At 39.1% G+C, this 19,081-nt stretch overlaps 1 protein-coding gene across 1 annotated transcript in view; it reads right to left on the bottom strand.

The window, feature by feature from the left end:
* Positions 1-19,081, bottom strand: part of LOC129739233 (GATA zinc finger domain-containing protein 10) — a 41,548-nt gene that overhangs the window by 4,123 nt on the left and 18,344 nt on the right. Inside the window, exon 2 of the mRNA XM_055730656.1 lies at positions 9,487-9,963. Coding sequence (XP_055586631.1) covers positions 9,487-9,963 — 477 coding nt within the window. The remainder of the gene's footprint in view (positions 1-9,486; positions 9,964-19,081) is intronic.

Below are 19,081 nucleotides of genomic sequence, written 5' to 3'. Positions count from 1 at the left end.
TCGCACGGAAAGTCTGCCCAGATTCTACACCTGTACAAAAAATAATCCGGAACGTGCCTCCTGATAGGTGTGGTTTGGATTCCAGCTTTTCGATGGTCGAATTTTCACTTGCCCTCCTCTCTTGCAACAATTCAGCTCCGGGAATTGATAAAATCAAATTTAACTTGTTGGAAAACCTCCCGGACGCCGCTAAATTTCGCTTGTTAAATTTATTTAATCAATTCTTGGAGAACAACATTGTTCCCCAAGAGTGGAGAGAAGTGAGAGTTATCGCTATCCAAAAGCCCGGAAAACCAGCGTCCGATGCGAATTCGTACCGTCCTATAGCGATGTTGTCTTGTACGCAAATTGATGGAGAAAATGATTTTGTTTCGTTTGGATAAATGGGTAGAAGCAAATGGTCTCCTTTCAGATACTCAATTTGGGTTTCGAAGGGGCAAAGGGACAAACGATTGTCTTGCTTTGCTGTCTTCAGAGATACAAATGGCGTTCGCAATACGTGAGCAAATGGCTTCAGTGTTTCTAGACATAAAAGGAACTTTTGATGCAGTCTCTATAGAGGTGTTGTCAGACAAGTTGCACTCTCGGGGTCTGCCTTCACTATTGAACAACATCTTATACAGTTTGCTTTGTGAGAAACATCTGAACTTTGCTCACGAAGATATTGCAGTTAGAAGAACCTCTTACATGGGTCTTCCACAGGGTTCATGTTTAAGTCCACTTTTGTACAACTTTTACGTTAGTGACATCGACAGTTGTCTCTCTGAAGGCTGCACTCTAAGACAACTTGCAGATGACGGCGTGGTGTCTGTCATAGGATCTTCCGAGTCTCATCTGCACAGACCTTTACAAGATACTTTGAACAGATTGTCTTCCTGGGCTTTGGGGCTTGGGATTGAGTTTTCCCCTCAGAAAACGGAGATGGTTGTTTTCTCTAAGAAACACAGACCTGCTCAACCTAAGCTTCAACTCCTGGGCAGAACGATCACTCAATCGAGGTGTTTTAAGTATCTTGGGGTTTGGTTTGATTCCAAATGTACCTGGAGAGCCCATATTGAGTATCTGAAAGGAAAATGCCAACAAAGAATCAATTTTCTCCGATCAATCACTGGCACCTGGTGGGGAGCCCATCCAGAAGATCTTTTAAAATTGTATCGAACAACTATTCTCTCAGTGATAGAATATGGTAGCTTCTGTTTCCAGTCAGCTGCCAAAACTCACCTCATCAAACTCGAGCGTATCCAATATTGTTGTCTCCGCATCGCTTTGGGCTGTATGCCCTCAACGCATAACATGAGTCTCGAAGTTTTGGCAGGAATACTCCCTTTGAAAGATCGATTCAATCTACTATCACTTCGGTTCCTCATCAGGTGTGAGGTCATGAACCCATTGGTGATCGTTAATTTTGAAAGGTTACTTGAGCAAAATTTTCATACAAGATTTATGTCTATATACCATGTCCTCATGTCAATGCAGGTAAACCCTTCTTCGTATTCTCCCGCTCGTGTTTGAAGCCCAGACTACGATAATTCTTCTGTCCAGTTTGATTTGTCTATGCAGCAGGAAATTCGTGGAATCCCGGATCCACATCGTTCACTTCTGATTCCAAGAATTTTCGAAGCTAAATATAGACACGTCGATGCTGATAAAATGTACTTTACTGATGGATCACTTATAGAGGAATCAACAGGATTTGGAGTGTTCAACGAAATATCTAGCGCCTCTTACAGCCTCGAGTCAACATGCTCTGTGTATATAGCAGAGTTAGCAGCAATTCATTGGGCTTTGGACAGTATCGCTTCAAGGCCAGTTGGGCACTACTTTATTGTAACGGATAGTCTGAGTTCTGTTCAAGCAATTCACTCAATAAAACCGGGAAAGCACTCGCCATACTTCTTCGAGAAGATACGGGATAGTTTGAGTGCTTTATCAAAACGTCGCTTTACCATCACCTTTGTTTGGGTTCCCTCCCATTGCTCGATAGAGGGTAATGAGAAGGCAGACTCTCTGGCAAAGGTGGGGGCGATGGAAGGCGACACGTATCAGCGTGAAATCGCCTTCAACGAATTTTACTTTTTAGTTCGAAAAAACTCTCTTGTCAACTGGCAGCGCAAATGGGACGAGGATGACAAGGGTCGGTGGTTCCACTCGATTATCCCAAAGGTAAGCCTTAAACCATGGTTTAATAGATTGAACTTGAGTCGGGATTTTATTCGTATATTTTCCCGTCTCATGTCCAATCATTGTTCCTTAGACGCGGTACTCTATCGTTTTGATATTGCTGGCAGCAATTTGTGTAGTTGCGGCCAAGGTTACCACGACATCGAGCATATTGTTTGGTCGTGCGAGGTCTATCTTGTCGCTAGAACGAATTTGATAGACTCCCTTCGGGCCCGAGGAAAACCACCCTATGTTCCAGTGAGAGATGTGCTGGCAGTGATAGATTTGGACTACATGTTCGAAATATATCTTTTCCTCAAAGCTATTGATCTTCGTCTATAATTCTTTTTATTTTCATATTTTTTCCTATCTATTTTCTTTTCTTTAAAAAAAAGTGAACTAGAAGTAAACAAACTATTGTAAAAAAAAACAAAAGGAGTTTGGCTCCTTAAAGCCTAAAGGTATGAGCCGTTTCAAATAAAGAATTTACAAAAAAAAATTGCTATTTGATTGAGAAAAGTCCAAAAAGTCCGATTTTCGTAGAATTACTGTTTCTCAGGCCACACAAACTCCAGAAAGCTCAAATTTTCTGATATAATAGTGTGATAGTTGATCTATCTAACGCAGAAAATGTGATCAAAAAATATCATCAGAGTAAAAAGTTATGGAAGTTCAAAGTCGAAGTGACAGTGCGCTTGTTTCCAATTTCTATACAATTATGAACGGTACTGTAAGTAAACACCAAAAATTGGCAGCTATTGTGATGCTGGTAGAGCTATAGAGTGTGAAAATATTTGATATATTCATAACACAAATTTTTGTGTTTTAATCATTAAAAAGTTGTAGTTTCTCAGCAGCAAAATTTAAAAATTAACGTTAAAAGTGAAGTGAATCGAATTGTGTGGACCTGAATTTTCCGGATTGGATAAAGTACCTGCATTGAAATGGAATATGGCCGGAAGAGCTTTCCGGAGAAGTTTAATTCAAAATCATGGCAGATTCGGCAGCAGTTAATCGCTTACAAATTTTCTCTGGATGTATCCCAGTCCCATTTGGCGCAGTAATGGTCGTTTTATGGTGAGATCAGTCCATTTAATTAAGGTTCATTTCGAAGAAGTGTTGAATACTTTTGTAAATTCAAACTACATCACTTTTCCTTTTTCATCAATCCTATCTGCCAAGTAGGATTTTCCAACAAAACGAATAACCTTTCCCTTTCCTGTCTGAAAAAGCATCTTTATATGTAGGGTCGTATGAGTTCTCTGCACCTGAAAAGTTCATTTAGCTGTTCAGACTATCCCTATACACTCAGAGGAAATCTTATTATAAATTTCATAAAATACATCTTATGAACCACTTTTTTGCGTCCAAACTAATTTTTCATAAGAGTCTTATGAAATTCTTTCAATTTTCATACGATGTTCTTATGAAAAATAGAAGAAACGGCATTGTGAAAAAATGATGAACACATTCATTCATAGCATCAGTTTTTTTCCTCATCTAACAGTACGAAGCAATCGCCAGTTGATAGTTATCATAATTTTCCTTCAATGTTAAATGTTTTTATTATCTCCGGAATGGTAAGTTCGATTTGATTTTTTTGGTGTGAACGTTGAATATATTAGTAAACCAAAATACATTATTTGTTTACTTTTCAGCAAGCTGATCGGCAAAAAACGAAAGGTCGAAGATTAAGATGCGGCAAAAAAAACTTTGATGGAGCCGTCTGTTGATGCGCTGCTGATGGTGACCATGAAGGATTTAATTTTAAACAAATTTGGCAAACAATAAAGTGAATGTTTTTAGCATGAAATATCGAGAATTTTTCTTATTAGAAAGTGGTTTACTGTTTCCATAAGAATCTCTTATGAAAAGCAACAACCTCTCATTGAAGTAGGCGTTCATCTTCAGAATTCATTCGCGTCATAAGACAATCTTATGAATTTCATTAATTTTTCTTATGGCGCCACTTCATAAGAGAATTTTATGGCATACATAATAGTATTTTTCTGAGTGTATGATTACATTGACTTGCCACGGTGTGCGTTGTGGTACCACACTGATTCTCAATAACAACACTTGAAATGGGTATTGACTCCAGGTCAGTGATTGAAATCCTAAACCATTTTCTCATCAGAGGCATTCAAAATACACACTTTGAGGCCTCGTATAGTAATACAGGAGACGATACATATACATTCATTCAAACCTCCCCCCATGAGGAGGATCTGCTCCGAGAGACACTATTCGTTCGCTGCTCCGAACGAACTCTCTCAACGTTCGGTTGCTACATGATGCATGAAGAAGACGAGGCACACATACTCATTTACGTTATTGAATTTGATGGACTCAAGCCGATAGCTGTCGTTGAGGAGAACATCTTCAACCTCGCCGCAAAGGTTGAGACAACAACAAAAACAACCGAACTTATTGTGTTGCACGGCCCGCAACGTATGGAGCAAGGAGAGAGGGGGGGGGGGGGGGGGGGGAATGAAACGAAAGAACTAACTGCATGCGTGCGGTTGCTGTGCAATAATAGCAAAAGCAGAAAAACCTCGGGTATTCGATCCAGGCACAAACGAGGAGACTCGGGTTTGCTCTGCCTTTTGAATTCGGTTCCCTCAAGAATGTAACAGGAGATGAGTGAGAGCCATTCGTTTGGTTTTTTGGATGCGCTGCATCGAATGTATATTGCTTCGTGAAGGCGGGCCATGTTGAGAGCGTATGCATCATCGGTTTTGTCGTTTTCGCTGACTCAAAGCAACCTTTGCTTCCGAGTAAAGCGTTGAGCGAGAGATGGTTGATCAATTCATGCTCAGCAAAATTCAATCACTGCTCCAGGTACTCATTTTGGCATCTTGTGTTGGGCTTGATTATTAGTTGTACCTACCTCGTGTATCAGCCAATGCAAGATGTGTTTAGTCACCCTACGCTATGCTATGCTAGGCTTTAACATTTTTTTGTTTTTTTTTTTTTGTTATATTTTGCTCAAGGACCCTCCGCTCACCCCCTCCACCAAACAGCTCAATTGAGCTGCCTGGTGTGGGCTCCTTGGGGCAAAAAAATTGTAGTATGTTTTCATGATCATATTTGATCATATTTACCTTCCCCACTAACAAACCACCCCCCCCCCCCCCAAAAGTTGTAGTATGTTTTCATGATCATATTTGATCATATTTGATCATATTTACCTTCCCCACTAACAAACCACCCTTCCTGGGACGACCGTGGAGATTTAGAGGTGTATTCGGTCTCTAGTAGCAACGGAAGTCAAACTAACAATCCTTCTCTTTCCCCGATGAACCATAAGGACGTGGCCGGCACCGTTATTGATCATATAAGATAAAGAACCTTCAAAACGTGTACACAGATAATGGTAAGCTAATCCCAAGCCCCATTTATTTGGATCTATGTACAATTTTGATGGTTCTTGTCAATCACGGAGTAGCAACTACCGAAATGTACGGTTTATCTAAGCTCAAGCTCAATGAAAAAACACTGTTTTCTGGAAATCACGTTTGGGTTGGGTATAACTTGAAGGGGTACATGACTTGAAGAGAATTTGTGGTTTTAGTTGAATAAAATTATGATTTAAATAGCATATGATATTTGGTGGTCAAGTATTCATGGTAGATGCTTCTGTCAGTTTTTTTTTTTCAATTTTGTCACTTATACCACAGAGAACAGACGTACAAGCTCGAAAAAAAAAATCTTCGAAAATGTGGAAAATTTAAAATGCTGACATCCAAAAAATACGTTGAAAATTGACTTGAAACAGTGCCATCTATAGCGCCGTTCATAAGTCACAAATCATATTTTCAAGTGCCTAGTTTTCGAAAAGGCGTGATCGTATACGAACTAATTAATAGTTAAACTAAGCAACTAAAAGTTCCATAAAACAGGTACGAAAAAGCTTACTCAGCCCCATAATTGATATGAAGTACGTTCTTTGCAGCTCAAAATTTAAGTTCTTATTGATACTTTCAAGTTCCAAAACCAGTCTTAATTGCCTTATATTCAGCTTCCAAAAAAAATTCTCTCTCTTTCTCAATCTCTCACTCTTGGCATCGGTCCATATCACCTTCTCTTGATTATTTACTATGTTTAGTACATGGTGCCGTCATGATGTCACGCTCCAGTTTCCAAACTCGACCAACTGCGGTTAGCCGAGATTTGTTCAATTTGCTGCTCAATTGCTTTTTTCCTACATTTCCTAGATATATCGCATCAGAATGGCCAATTTCTCATAGATAAAATTAAATTAAATACACATTTATAATTAAAATGAATAGAAAAAAAAAATTTTCTAACTTTACGCTTTATTCTCCATGTATAGTTGGATGCCAAAACTCAATCATACAGTTGTAGTTGGATCTATCATATTTAACAATCATACCTTGACAATTGAATTCATAATATAAATAGTTTATTGCATAAGATCAATCGGCAGTATGAAGTAAGGTCTATTATTTTTATAGTTGGATGCGAAAAAAATCAACTACACCTCGATGATTGGTAGAACTTCCTCAAATAATTGAAACAACAGTCGTCTTTTTTCTCCGTGAATCGAGTATCAAAATACATATTAAAAAAAAACTTTTGAGTCTGGGAATCGAACCCCGACCTTCGTGGTGAGAATCGAACACGCTACCACAAGACCATGCCTGAGTGGTGATTTTGTAGCATACCTGCAGACGCGCCCGACCAACCTGACAGTCACTCAGTCAGTCAGGAAGAAAGCACCTCAGTACACTTTTTGTGACATATAATAGCGCCAGCACTAAATTTTACTTCGAAAGTCCGGACTTCCGACTTCCGAAAGACTTCCGACAAGTAAAAGTGAAGTACTAGATTGTCGGAAGTCTGTGTTTTGTTGCTAGTTCAACAGCGACGTTTCTAAAAATTTTATTTAAATTCACAATAACGAATCCTGTTTCGAGCATTTTTTTTGCCCTTTATGTGACGTAAGTCCCTTACAACGTACTTATAAAACACTTTTGCAACTTTCAAGTTCCTTAATGAATTCATAAAGCTTACTAAAGGGAATTGGGAAGTTGATTCTCTTTGTCAGCCAATGTGTTAGTTTTAAGGCCTTCATTCAAGTAGATATGTGACTTTTGGTTGCTTGAGAATGCTGCTCTAAAATAAACGGTTAAATTTATTGCTAGATAAATGCAGGTAGAGTTACTTTGACTGGACGGAATTTCACTTCCTTCATTTTAAACGATTTTTACTTATTGACTTTTTTCGGTGAGTATATCAACTTTTACGTAACGTTTCGGGTTACTTTTCTTCACCCATCATCAAATGCCCCAAGAGTAACCCGAACCGTTACCTAAATTTAAAAATAAAAAAAAAATTTCACTCACACAGAAAATTCAATGAGAAAAAATCGTCTAAAAGTACCGGTTGGATATAAACTTTTATTAATTCCTTTATTTTTGCACTATTGAAGTAGTCGAAATAACTAACAGTTTTACAATATTTTTTTCGTACTTCTTTAACGGTTATCGTCAGAGGATGAATCGGCTATATCCAGTCAATTTGGAACATTCTTGACGATCAAACTTACCCATAAGAACCGATTCGAGATATCTCAAAGCGGGTTACTTTCAAGAATCACTTTTGCATCCCATTGTCCAAAAATTAGCACTTCTAGCTTGAAGGAGATAGCGATTAACTTTCGAGATTTTTCCCTTATGCATCCCCGGACGAAAGTGTTACGAAACTTTAAAAACAATTTTCTTGAAACATGCCAAACAGTTCATACGACCTGTTCAAAACTGACCAAAATTTTGTTTTTTTTTATCAGTTTGGTTTTGACAGTTCTCTTTGGTGTGTTTGGAGACATCTGATGGCCCAGCCAAAAAACATTTTAGTATGAAATGCAAGGATTCTGTCCCAATGATGATCCAAATTTTTCAAAATTTTCTTCAGAAATTGGCCAATTTCATGGCAAATTTTGGTATTTTTCCGTTAAAATCAAGCCGAAAAACACCTGAGAATTTGATTTTTTTATCGAAACAATTCAATCAATTTAGAATAATGTTTTAGGCTTTCAAAAATTCCTTTTTGTTTATTTTGACAAAATTTGTTAAAAAAAATTTTTTTGCACGCCAGGTACATAATTCTAAGTTCTAAATTAAAATTTTTGTTTTATTTTGCAAGTAAAGTGAAACAAATTGTGCAAAATCTGGCTAATCTGGCAAGCTTAGTCAAACTTTTTGGAGTCTCTTAGACCTTTCGGAGTCTAGCTTTTGGAATTCCATATTCAGGACTAAATTACTATCAACAAGTAAGAATGTTTTTTGAAAAACTGTTCTATAATTTGGACCCTGGGGTGAGATTTCGGGGTTTTGGACTAAGTTCTGAACCGGGTCTGTTACTCTTGATTATTTTTCGCTGTTTTTCAAAATTGAATAAGAATTAAGGATATACTCCCATCCTTCTCCGTCCCTAAGGCCGCAGACACCAGATACCCAGACTGATCAGTGGCGCTTGAATCCATACAACTACAAGTCGCCAAGAATCATACGCCATCTGTCGGGGCATCGTGAAACTACTGTGCTTCATCAAGAAAAAAAATTACACTTGATAATTAACAAGCCAAATGAAAACCGTCTTGATTGAATCACCTATAAGTATTTGAAATTCTATCTCAAATTTTTTCATTATTGTTTTTGTCTTCAATGTTAATCGTTTAATTTAATTTACTGTACCATAATAAGGGATGATTATTTTACAAACAATGACTGTTGATCGATTGAGATGAAAAAAAAAAAAATACAAACGCAACGTTATAGTGATCCTTAGTTCAGAGCCAATTAGTTTTGAGATTCAGTTGTATGTGGCCGTTAGTTTCACGATAACCCGTAGATAGCGCTGCGGAACAAGCGCCAAAATCAGCCTTCAGTGGTCATTCTGAGTATCTGGTGTCTGCGCTAAGGCCCTGTAATATGTTGACCAAGATAGTCGTTCGAGTTCAAATCCTACAATTCCTGATTTTTTGTTTTTCAATTGATAAAAAGGCAACCACAGTCTTTTAGTAGCTATCGTTTTCTAATGCAATTGTTGGAACTGGACTGAAGTCGGTAAGTTTTAGAGTGTGTTATTTAGAATTTTTGCAGCAATTTTGAACTGACAGCTGTTAAAACACAGGACAAATTCGTTTCAACTAAAATGAAAAGTTTGAGTGGGTGCGTGCGTGCGCTAATAAGAGTTGTTAAATGAAATTATTTTTCAGACGTCGTCTTACTGTGTCGAGTTTAAAGTTTGCTGCCTGCAACATTTTTTCCCTAACAGAAATAAAATCTAATTTCAACTCACCGGTTCAGCTGTCCTCAAGGGATAGAACGAGTTACGCCCTTGGATGAACTCGGCCTGTTGCAGATGTTGCTGGTGCTGCTGGTGTTGCTGCTGGGCATGATGCTGCAAATGTTGCTGCTGATGGAATTGCTGCTGGAACTGTTGCCGATCCTGCAGCTGTGGCGACGCAGCTATCAGTCTGGAATTGGTTACAGCTGGGGCCTGCTGATGTTGCGCCGAAGTTCCGCTGGAGGACGTTGGCTGGTACAATCCCGGGTAGGCGTTGAATGCGTTGTATAATCCGAACGGACCGAAAGCGCCAAACGGATAACTGAGACCGGCTTCATGAACCACCGGCTGGACCACCGGATAGGCTCGGCTTGGGGTCAAGTTTTCGTCGGTCGTTATGACCGCGTTGTAGACCTTGGGGTTCCTCAGCAGTCCACCGATGGCGCTGCCAGGGCAAAGAACTGATGCCAACAGAACCAGGGCCGCAATCTTCGCAGGGTCAAGTCACGGTACAAGTGAAGGGGGCCAGGATCGAGAACGAAAGAAAAAAATACAAGAACGAATACTTGATCAGTGAATGGGACTTATTACTGTTCAGCTGATAGGAGGTAACTTTAACTAGGCTGAACCAAAACGACTTAGGACCCGGTCAATGGTTATGTAAAATCAAACTAAAGTCACGGGCAGTTTACGGTATTTTCATGAACTAAAAATTGGCCATTAATCACGCCCAACGAGTGCTCTGGGCGATTTACTTTGTAATAACGAGACTGCAAACCGGCTTGGCGTATGATCGATAATTACGCGCAGACTCCTTGCCTGTGTTTTGATAAAGTACTATACACTTCTCGGATGATTGATATTGACCGAACTCATCGAGTTGACATTTGGTTCTTGTTGGAACAGCTACAACACTCAGGCGGCAACTGTTGATGCTGACCAAGTTCTAAAAAGTCGCTCAATATCATCAAGATAGATCTCGTCAGTAGATCGTCAAACACGTTTTCCAATACATTCGTAGCAGTAAACGTTGGACTTGAAGTAATTTTGGGCTTGATTCAATTATGATTACTTATAATAACGTTTTTATCTGATAATGTATAGGACTAGGTCAAGTGTAACATGATGTGATATGTTTTTTTTTTATTTTAAGAGAAGTCTGAAAAAAGTTCAATCATCTCATATGTTTACTATTTGTAAAAAGATTTCCATCATATAATTTTTCAATTTTTAAAAACATCTAACAGAATCATAGTTTTTGTTTGAACCGAACAGTACTCAACAATTTTTGTTTTCCATTTCTCTGCGCAACGCATAGTAAAAGTTGGGACGCAATCGCGCAGCATGAAGATGATTATGATGTCTGATGATGACGGTCTGTACCCACTCAGACGGTGGACCAACAACGTTTATGTGCGTTTACGTCAGGTCAACCGAAAGACCCATTCATCATCAACGCGCAGTTCATGCTGCTCCTACTCTGTATGAAACTAATCACGCTAATCCCATCCATAATGGGAACTGGAACGAATCGTTACTATTCATCGATTACCTACTTGTACTTATTGTGCACATCTCTTTTATGTAAGTCGATTGGTCAACTTTTTACTTTGACCACACAAGGGCGTCTCTGCTTGGACTTCAATTGTCGATTTGATTAGCGGTTGATTATTGGTTTGGGTAACAGCATGTGTTTTCCGAAAAAAAAGCTCAAAGAAAAAGTTGAACATCACTAATGGAAGATCAGTTTAAACAACCGAAGATTACATGTGTGGCCTCTACGGGTGGTTCTGAAACAGTTGTCTCATTTTTTTTAATCCGAAGGCGTCAAATTTTTCTATGAACTTACTCGACAAGTTGTTTACCCAAAATCTTTATCAAAGTTATGATAAAGTTTTTGAAATTTCAATTCGATTCAATTTAATCATGTGCAATATATGTATTTCTTTTGATTTTCGGTACCTAGTTTTTTTTTGTAAACCCAGAAAAATCTCATTAGATGGGAACCGATAAACGAAAGAATAATCGTAGCCAGATTCAGAACACTTACAATGGTCCAGTGTTATGTGCCAACTGACGTTGCCGATTTGCAGGAGAAAGAGCAGTTTTACAGTCAATTGAACAGCGTGGTAGAGAGAATTCCGAAGGGTGACATTCAAATCCACTTAGGCAACTTCAATGCAAAATCAGGACTTGGGGCGCCATGGTCTAGGAAAGATGAGCGAAAACGGAGACAAACAAACAACATGGTGATCGGTGGATCGCTCTTCCCCCATCGACCAGCACATAAGGTCACTTGGGTATCCCGAGATGGCCGAACAGAAAATCAAATTGACCACATCTGCATCAGCCGAAAATGGAGAAGGAGCCTTCTTGATGTTCGCAACAAACGAAGCGCAGACATTGCATCTGACCATCACCTCGTCCTTGGCGAGATACGACTGAGAGTTGCGCGTGTCCAACGGCGCGAGGAGAAAGTCGGGTGTCGATACGACGTCCGCCGGTTGGAGAATCCAGAGGTGAAAAGGGCATACGTTGAACAGCTAGAATCCCGAGCCTCGGAGTTGCCGACAGACGGAACAGTCGAAGAACAGTGGTGTGGAATCAAGAATGCCTTTATCACGACGAGCCATGGTACTCTCGGTAAAGTTTGTGGAAGAAGAAGTGAATGGATGTCGGATGAAACTTGGAGGATGGTCGATGATCGGAGAAAGGCGAAAGTCGGAATTGAGCAGGCATGTAGGGTAAAACTGTACAAAACGCACCAGCGGGGTAAGATGGCCGATGCCATTATTTCTCAAATATACACTAACCAACGGCTTCAAATGATGTTTTTCTTCATTTATATTGTAGCAAACAAGCTTTTTCATCATTCAAAAGATGAAAAGTTCACAAAAACTACTTCAGTTCTTAGAAACAGAAGAATTAATGAAATCAGCGTGAAACTTGTTATTTTTCATAAGTGACATATAAGGTTTTATGGTAAAACAGTCTGCGCAATCTTATAAAACTACAGCTTATCGTTTATCCACGCATGTGCTCTTTCGGGAGACTATAACTTTTTTTTTGTATTTTATTAACTTCCTACAAAATTTTATCAAAAATCGTTCAGATGATAATTGGGGCAGAATGCCCACAAGACCACGTGTTTTACGCTCAAATTTTGAATGCTGTTAACTTTTGAGAAAACCCGAATATCAAAACAAAATGCCATTCTTTTTATTTGCTGACTCCCAAATTACGATAACAATGCATAATTATAACAAATTTCGTCCTTGTTCGAGTTAAAACGGTGCACCAATATTCGACTCGAAAAAAATTATCGGCCGCCATGTTTGCTACGATATCACCATATCAGTCAAAAAAATTGAATTTCGTTGCCTACTTGAAGGCGTTTTATATATAAGAATATTAAAAAGTGTATTTTGAAAAGCGAAATTTTCGTAGAGTTTAGCAACTCTAAATGATTTTTAGCCAAAGGATGGTTAGTTTACAAAAATACGATGAACATGTAATCAAACATTTGATGTTTCAATAATTACATTCCGTATAATCGTTGTTCCATTTCTTACCATCCTTCATGTTTGGTGCGTTCTGTCCACTAGCTTTGGCGTTTTACCCCGCGGTTTGTTTTCTGGCTGTTTTAGTTTTTTACAAAAATATAGTCAAAATCGTGTTTTTATCATATTTTTTCTTTTCGATAATACGTAAATCTGATCCCTGAATCGTTGTCAACTTTCAATTTGGTTCTTAAATGATTGGTATCGCTGTAAATAGCAATTATGCTTAGCTGGTGCGTCTTGTACAGTTTTCCCCTACCGGGTCAGCCAAAGCAGCCGCCCTCTTACGATATGCGGAGCTGGAAGAGGCAGTTAAACGGGCTTGTAGACGAGACAAGAGAGCCTGGAAAAACTCATTAGCCGAAGAGGGAGAAAGAGCCGACGCACAGTGCGGTGATCCCATAGAGCCGATGGACAAAATTCGTAGAAAGTTTTAATTCGATAAAATATTTGTTTAAATGTTCAATTATTGAAGTACGTCAGAAAAACCGTGTTTTGAAGGTTTTGTCTCAATTTTGATTTTTTTAGCCTTAAAATCCATGTCTCAAAAAACCCATATTTTGAAGATTTTCAATCTTTCTTATAAAAGATCCTTTGTATCTGTCAAATATTTGCATTCATGAACGATTATAATTGGTACTGATAAACACAGAGAAAATAACTGAATACAACAATTTCCTTTTCAAGCGAACTTCACGGGAACTTGGCCGATGTATGCTTTATCTTAGGTAAAAATATTTCAAAATTCAAACCACAAAACTTCATATAATTTTTCAATGAGATTTCAAAGCCACAACAATATCAAAAATCCACGTTTGTTCAAAATCTGTTGTATAACATAATACTGATAAAATCTAGAAGAAAAAATCACTTGATTTCGGTTTCTGTTTTACCACAGCGGTCCTTTTTCGAAAAATGTTCATTCCTGTGGTGTAAAAATGACCCTCCGTGAATTGCTCATATCACTGTTAGCGCAAAAAAACGCAATTCAGCAAGCGTAGTGGATGTTCAAGATAAAATTCCCTAGCATTTGAATATAAAATGGTAGTGACGTCTTGTGACGCAAATTTGTTCTGACTAGCTGAAGTTGAGCCATTTTTGTTGATGAAAATCACAAAAATAATGTTAAATTCAGAGGTAGCTGTAAAGACCAAAAACGAAATTTTCTCCCTCAAAAACACAATACGACACGCGTTGAGTTTAAATCTTCAACTTGTAGAACGAAGAATTTGAATTTGCTGCGAAACTTGCCAACGGTAAACAAAAGTTTCAAAAAAAGTGTATGTTTTCGAAAAAAAGAAATTGTTCTTGCCTTCTTAATGCATCCACTTTGAACCAATGCTGCGCGTGTAGAAAGCAAAATTATGTCAAAAGCATGTTCGTTCATGAAACTCCAACCTCTTTCCAATCGATTGGTAAAGTTGAATTTAAGGTTTGATAAACTAAAATTTTTGACTTTTGTCCACTGGTCACTGCACTGTGCGACGCCAATGGAGATATCCGATTACTTTATGACATTTCTCCCCGCCGCCTCAGTGGTGCAAGGACTAGTGCTAGAATGCCACTGAAAGGCCGAGTAGGTCAGGTGTAGACAGACAGAACAGATCAGCTCAAGCGTTGGACATCTGGGATACTTCAAACATTGCCCTGTGTGGTAATCTGTACAACTCTCAAAGTACTCTGCAAAATGATCCTGAACAGGATCCAGGAGAAAATCGACGCTACACTCCAAAGGCAACAAGCTGGATTCCGATCCGGACGATCATGTGTGGACCACATCACAGCGCTTCGAATAATACTGGAAAAAATCAATGAATTCCAGGACTCTTTTCTGCTGGTGTTCGTTGATTTTGAAAAAAGCATTCGACCGACTTAACCATGAAAAGGTGTCCCAGAGAAACTAGTCCATCTCATCGAAGCACAATACGAGGCATTTTCGTACAAGGTCTTGCACGACGGTGTCTTGTCCGAACCAATCCCGGTAACTGATGGAGTGAGACAGGGATGTATCTTATCACCGCTGCTTTTTCTAATCGTAATGGACGAGATTCTGACTGGATCGATCGACTGTGCACCAAACCGAGGATTGCCGTGGAATCCTTCAACAATAGAGCAACTGAATAACCTTGAACTGGCTAACGATATTGCTTTGCTCGCCCAAAGACAACAAGACATGCAGAGCAAACTCGACGACCTCCCCGAAAGCTCCAAGGCAGCAGGTCTCAAAATCAATGTCAGAAAGACCAAGTCGATGGAAGTCAACACAGAAAACCGTTCCAATTTCGTGGTTTTTTTTTAAACGAGCACACACACATAGGATCTCAGTGAAACTTCATGTTTCTTTGAAAAGATCTTCTTTCCTTAACTCTAAGCGCACATCTTTCGAAGTTGTGATGGCTAGCATCTTACAAATGCTAAAACCACTAGACCACAGAAAGTGTACTAGGGTAAAATACCTAGATTTCGACAGTTTTTGCTTGTTTTGTCAGAAAAACCATGTCAATATATTAAATGACTTCAGTTTTTCATCTCAAATATGATTGGTTCTATGAATCAGACTTTTTTCTTCATTCGCTACCTTTTTTATTGATCGAAAGTTTAAAGACAAAGTTTTTATTATCCTTTTACTTAAACCTTTCGATGATCCAGTTTTCGACATTCAATTTTAGTTTTCGACACAAAAAGTTTTAGTTTTCGACAAGAACATTTTCACCTCCTTTGTTAGCACAGGAATAAGAATTTTTGCATAATGGATTGCTTGTCTACTTCACGGCGTTTTTTACACCATGGAAACAGTATAAACATACCCAGGAAGATGGGTGTCGAAAAATAGATTATTAGGTGAATTTTCAACGCTAGTTTTCGACAGCTCAAAAAACAGTTGAATTTTCTTAAAATTATAGCAAAAATATGAAATAAATTACCGAAAAGATTGATTTCAGAACCTTATCTATCCATTGATTCCTTTTATGTTTCTTTCAATCGAATAAAAGGGGAGTTTTTTCTTGATTCAAAATCACTCTTTTTTGGTCTATAGCATTGAATTTTACAGGTGATTAAGAATGTTACTTTTCAATTGTTGATTTACTGCTATTAAACAACTTATTTATAAGAATTTTTATATTCAACGTTTACTTAACTTGGAGAACAAAAATTTCAAAAATATGAACATAGATAGCTTGAGCCACCAAATAGAAAGATAAGCCTTTCATCAAAAATTTGTCGAAAACTAGCTCCTGTCGAAATCTAGAGTATCTACCCTATGTATGCCATGACCGGGATTCGATCTCATGAACCTTGGCGTAGAAGAAATAGAAATTGGGCACACGTTGCAAAAACATGAGAACGAGATTAACAGTGAGGCGCTTGAATGGAATCCAGAAGGACATCGAAGAAAAGGCAGGCCAGTCTAGCCACTGAATTCCGCCCAGTTGACAAAAACCTTGGATGACAGCAAGTGAAGACGCTGGCTCCGGAACGCCAGCAGTGGAGACCATTTTAATCGAAGCCCTGCGTCGGACAATCAATGCTGGACCTTTAGGTTAGGTAGCTTTACTAGAGGCTCCAATCGTACATGTTGCTACTTCGACGTCGTCGTTTTCAAGGAAACATGACTGAATGGCCGTTCTCTGTCAAGTCAAATTGACCCGTAACCCCCGTACTAGCAAGAAGCCCAGCGGTGGCGGAATGTTTATGGCCGTTAAGTCGGATATCCAAGCGTTGCTCATCGAAGTAAATTCATGGTGAGATCTGCATCTCACTTGTGTGAACCCGCATTGATCTTGGCGCCCAGAAACTTTTTGTGTACGTACTATATATTTATCTGCCACCTGATCGCACAAGAGATGTCGGCTTTGTTAGATTATGTGCTACTGTGCTCCCCTTGTCGCTGAAATATGATTAGCGTGTTCGTCTCGTTTGGCTACACTGTCGTGCGCCAACGGATGGTTTAGTTCTTAGTTAGCTCTACACAAGTCGCGTGTGTTTTATTTCCCCAGGATAAAAACAGTTTCCATCAAGTCACTTTCCGTACGGCCATCGCCGATTCCGCTGCGAACCTGTTCACCTCGGAATCTATCAGGCTTAGCTGAGTCACCTACTGCTTATTTAAAGTTATCCCTCTCTGTGCCCCAGAGGATAACATTCTCGAGAATCATACGAATAAGATGGCGCTTGTGCTAAATTCTAAAGCCAGACATTCAATTTTGTCTTCCGAAATTCTTTAAATAAAAGTGTTGAAAATTTGCTTGCAGTTGAGATGTTTTCGATGAAAGACAACAGCACTACCACCACGTTGTTGTTTATTAAAACACGATACACACGATCATTACGCACCACAGTAAACCCATCAATTTCTTTTTGGCGTTCACTGTTTTTGTTAGACAGCCAAGACATTATTAAAACCAGGCGGCGGCAACGCTATTCAAGCCGTATGGAGCACATCTCTCAGATTTCCCCTTTTTTGACAGATTTAAGCTTTTTTCTTCAGATTTGAGCTTTTATCTCCTATGCTCTCAAGTCAAAAAAAGCTTAAATCTGAGGAAAAAAAGCTCAAAAACGAGATTCACCAATACTTATTTAAAAGATGTTGGTCACACGATACATAGACAGAACGTGTAACGTTGCCGGGTCCTTATTAAAACTTAGGCCTCCTTCGGTTTTAACAGTTACTGCAGGTATCTTCAGCTGATTGTCTCACGTAGACTACTTCTTGCTTTGTAAAAACGGACGTCCACTTTCCAGCTTGTTTCCGTTGCAGCGCCGCAGCCTTTAGTTTTCTCGCTAAGATGATTCAGTCTCAGTTCGAGATTCCGTAGATTCACTGCATAAAAATCGTCTCTTACGTTTTTTAGGACAAACTTTACCATAACAAGACTCTCATCGCCGTCTTTCAACTATCGAGGTTTGATACGTTGAATAGCCAGTGATGGTAAAGAGCTCTGCGCGTACCCAAGTTGGCAACAGATCCGCCTAAAGTACTCTTCGAGGTTTTCGTCCGTGATGAATAGGGTCTACTTTTTCATCCAGGGAGCGAAAAGTAGATTCTGGGATTTTTTTTTGTTGATTATGTTCGGTGAAATAAATGACTAGGTGCTTTGTTCTTTTACGTTTCGATTTACTATTACTTTTCAATCATCTTCAGATACTAATTTCTATTCCCCTATCTATCCGCATGGGGCCACAGAAATAGACACGTCGAAAAGTAGATTCGTTGTCTCGGAACCTCGTCGAGCGTTCAGCTTTTAGTGAGATAATTTCCTTAGACACTGTCTCCAGTTTTTCGTCTAGTTCGGGTTTCACAATTTTGTAGTTGATATCGTTCCTCAAGTCATCAATCGTGTTGTGACACTAATTTGGTTCATTAGCATCGAGACAGCATTTTCTAGGACTTTTCAGGTATCTCACCATCTGTTCGCAAGCGTTTGTTTGTTTCGGTGTTGACCTTAAGGCGTCGGGTGACCTCACCTCTTGGGGATCCGAGTTTGGAGGTGTTGACTTGACACTCGGTGGAGTTCTCTGAAGGTTTGACATAGCGATGACTTCCAGAGATAGCACCAATACAACTGGACGAGATCCATTTCTCTTGAAAAATTTGAATGTTGCCAGCGACGAAGTGCGAGATTTTTAATTTCGGTTATCTTCCTCGGGAACACGGTTTCGAACTGAATAACACATGACGAGCGAAACTATTGCCTGAACGATTCTTACTTCGGGTATATTTGACGGTGAAACATCACTTTTAAAATTTTAATTTTTAGTAGGTAGTGCAGTAGACCAGTGTTACCGGCAGAAGTATTTTCCCAGCATCGCTTGACAGAGCTACTTTCCTTTTACTGTGGAAGGAAGCATAAACTTGTTAAAGTGTGGAAAAAGCAACTCTATATTTATTGAGACTTACGGTTTTCGGAACGCAATCCGGATTCCAATCAGCAGAGGAAATTTGCTAACCCGTCGGCGAAACCAGAACAGTTTGTTTTGGTTCCGCATGCTTTGAGTCAATTCGCAATCGAGAACAATAGGTAAATGATTGCTGATGACAGGTGATG

The sequence above is a fragment of the Uranotaenia lowii genome, chromosome 1 (assembly GCF_029784155.1).
Source record: "Uranotaenia lowii strain MFRU-FL chromosome 1, ASM2978415v1, whole genome shotgun sequence".
Lineage (NCBI taxonomy): Eukaryota > Metazoa > Arthropoda > Insecta > Diptera > Culicidae > Uranotaenia > Uranotaenia lowii.
The sequence above is the reverse complement of the archived record's forward strand: the minus strand, read 5'-3'. Positions and strand labels throughout refer to the sequence as shown.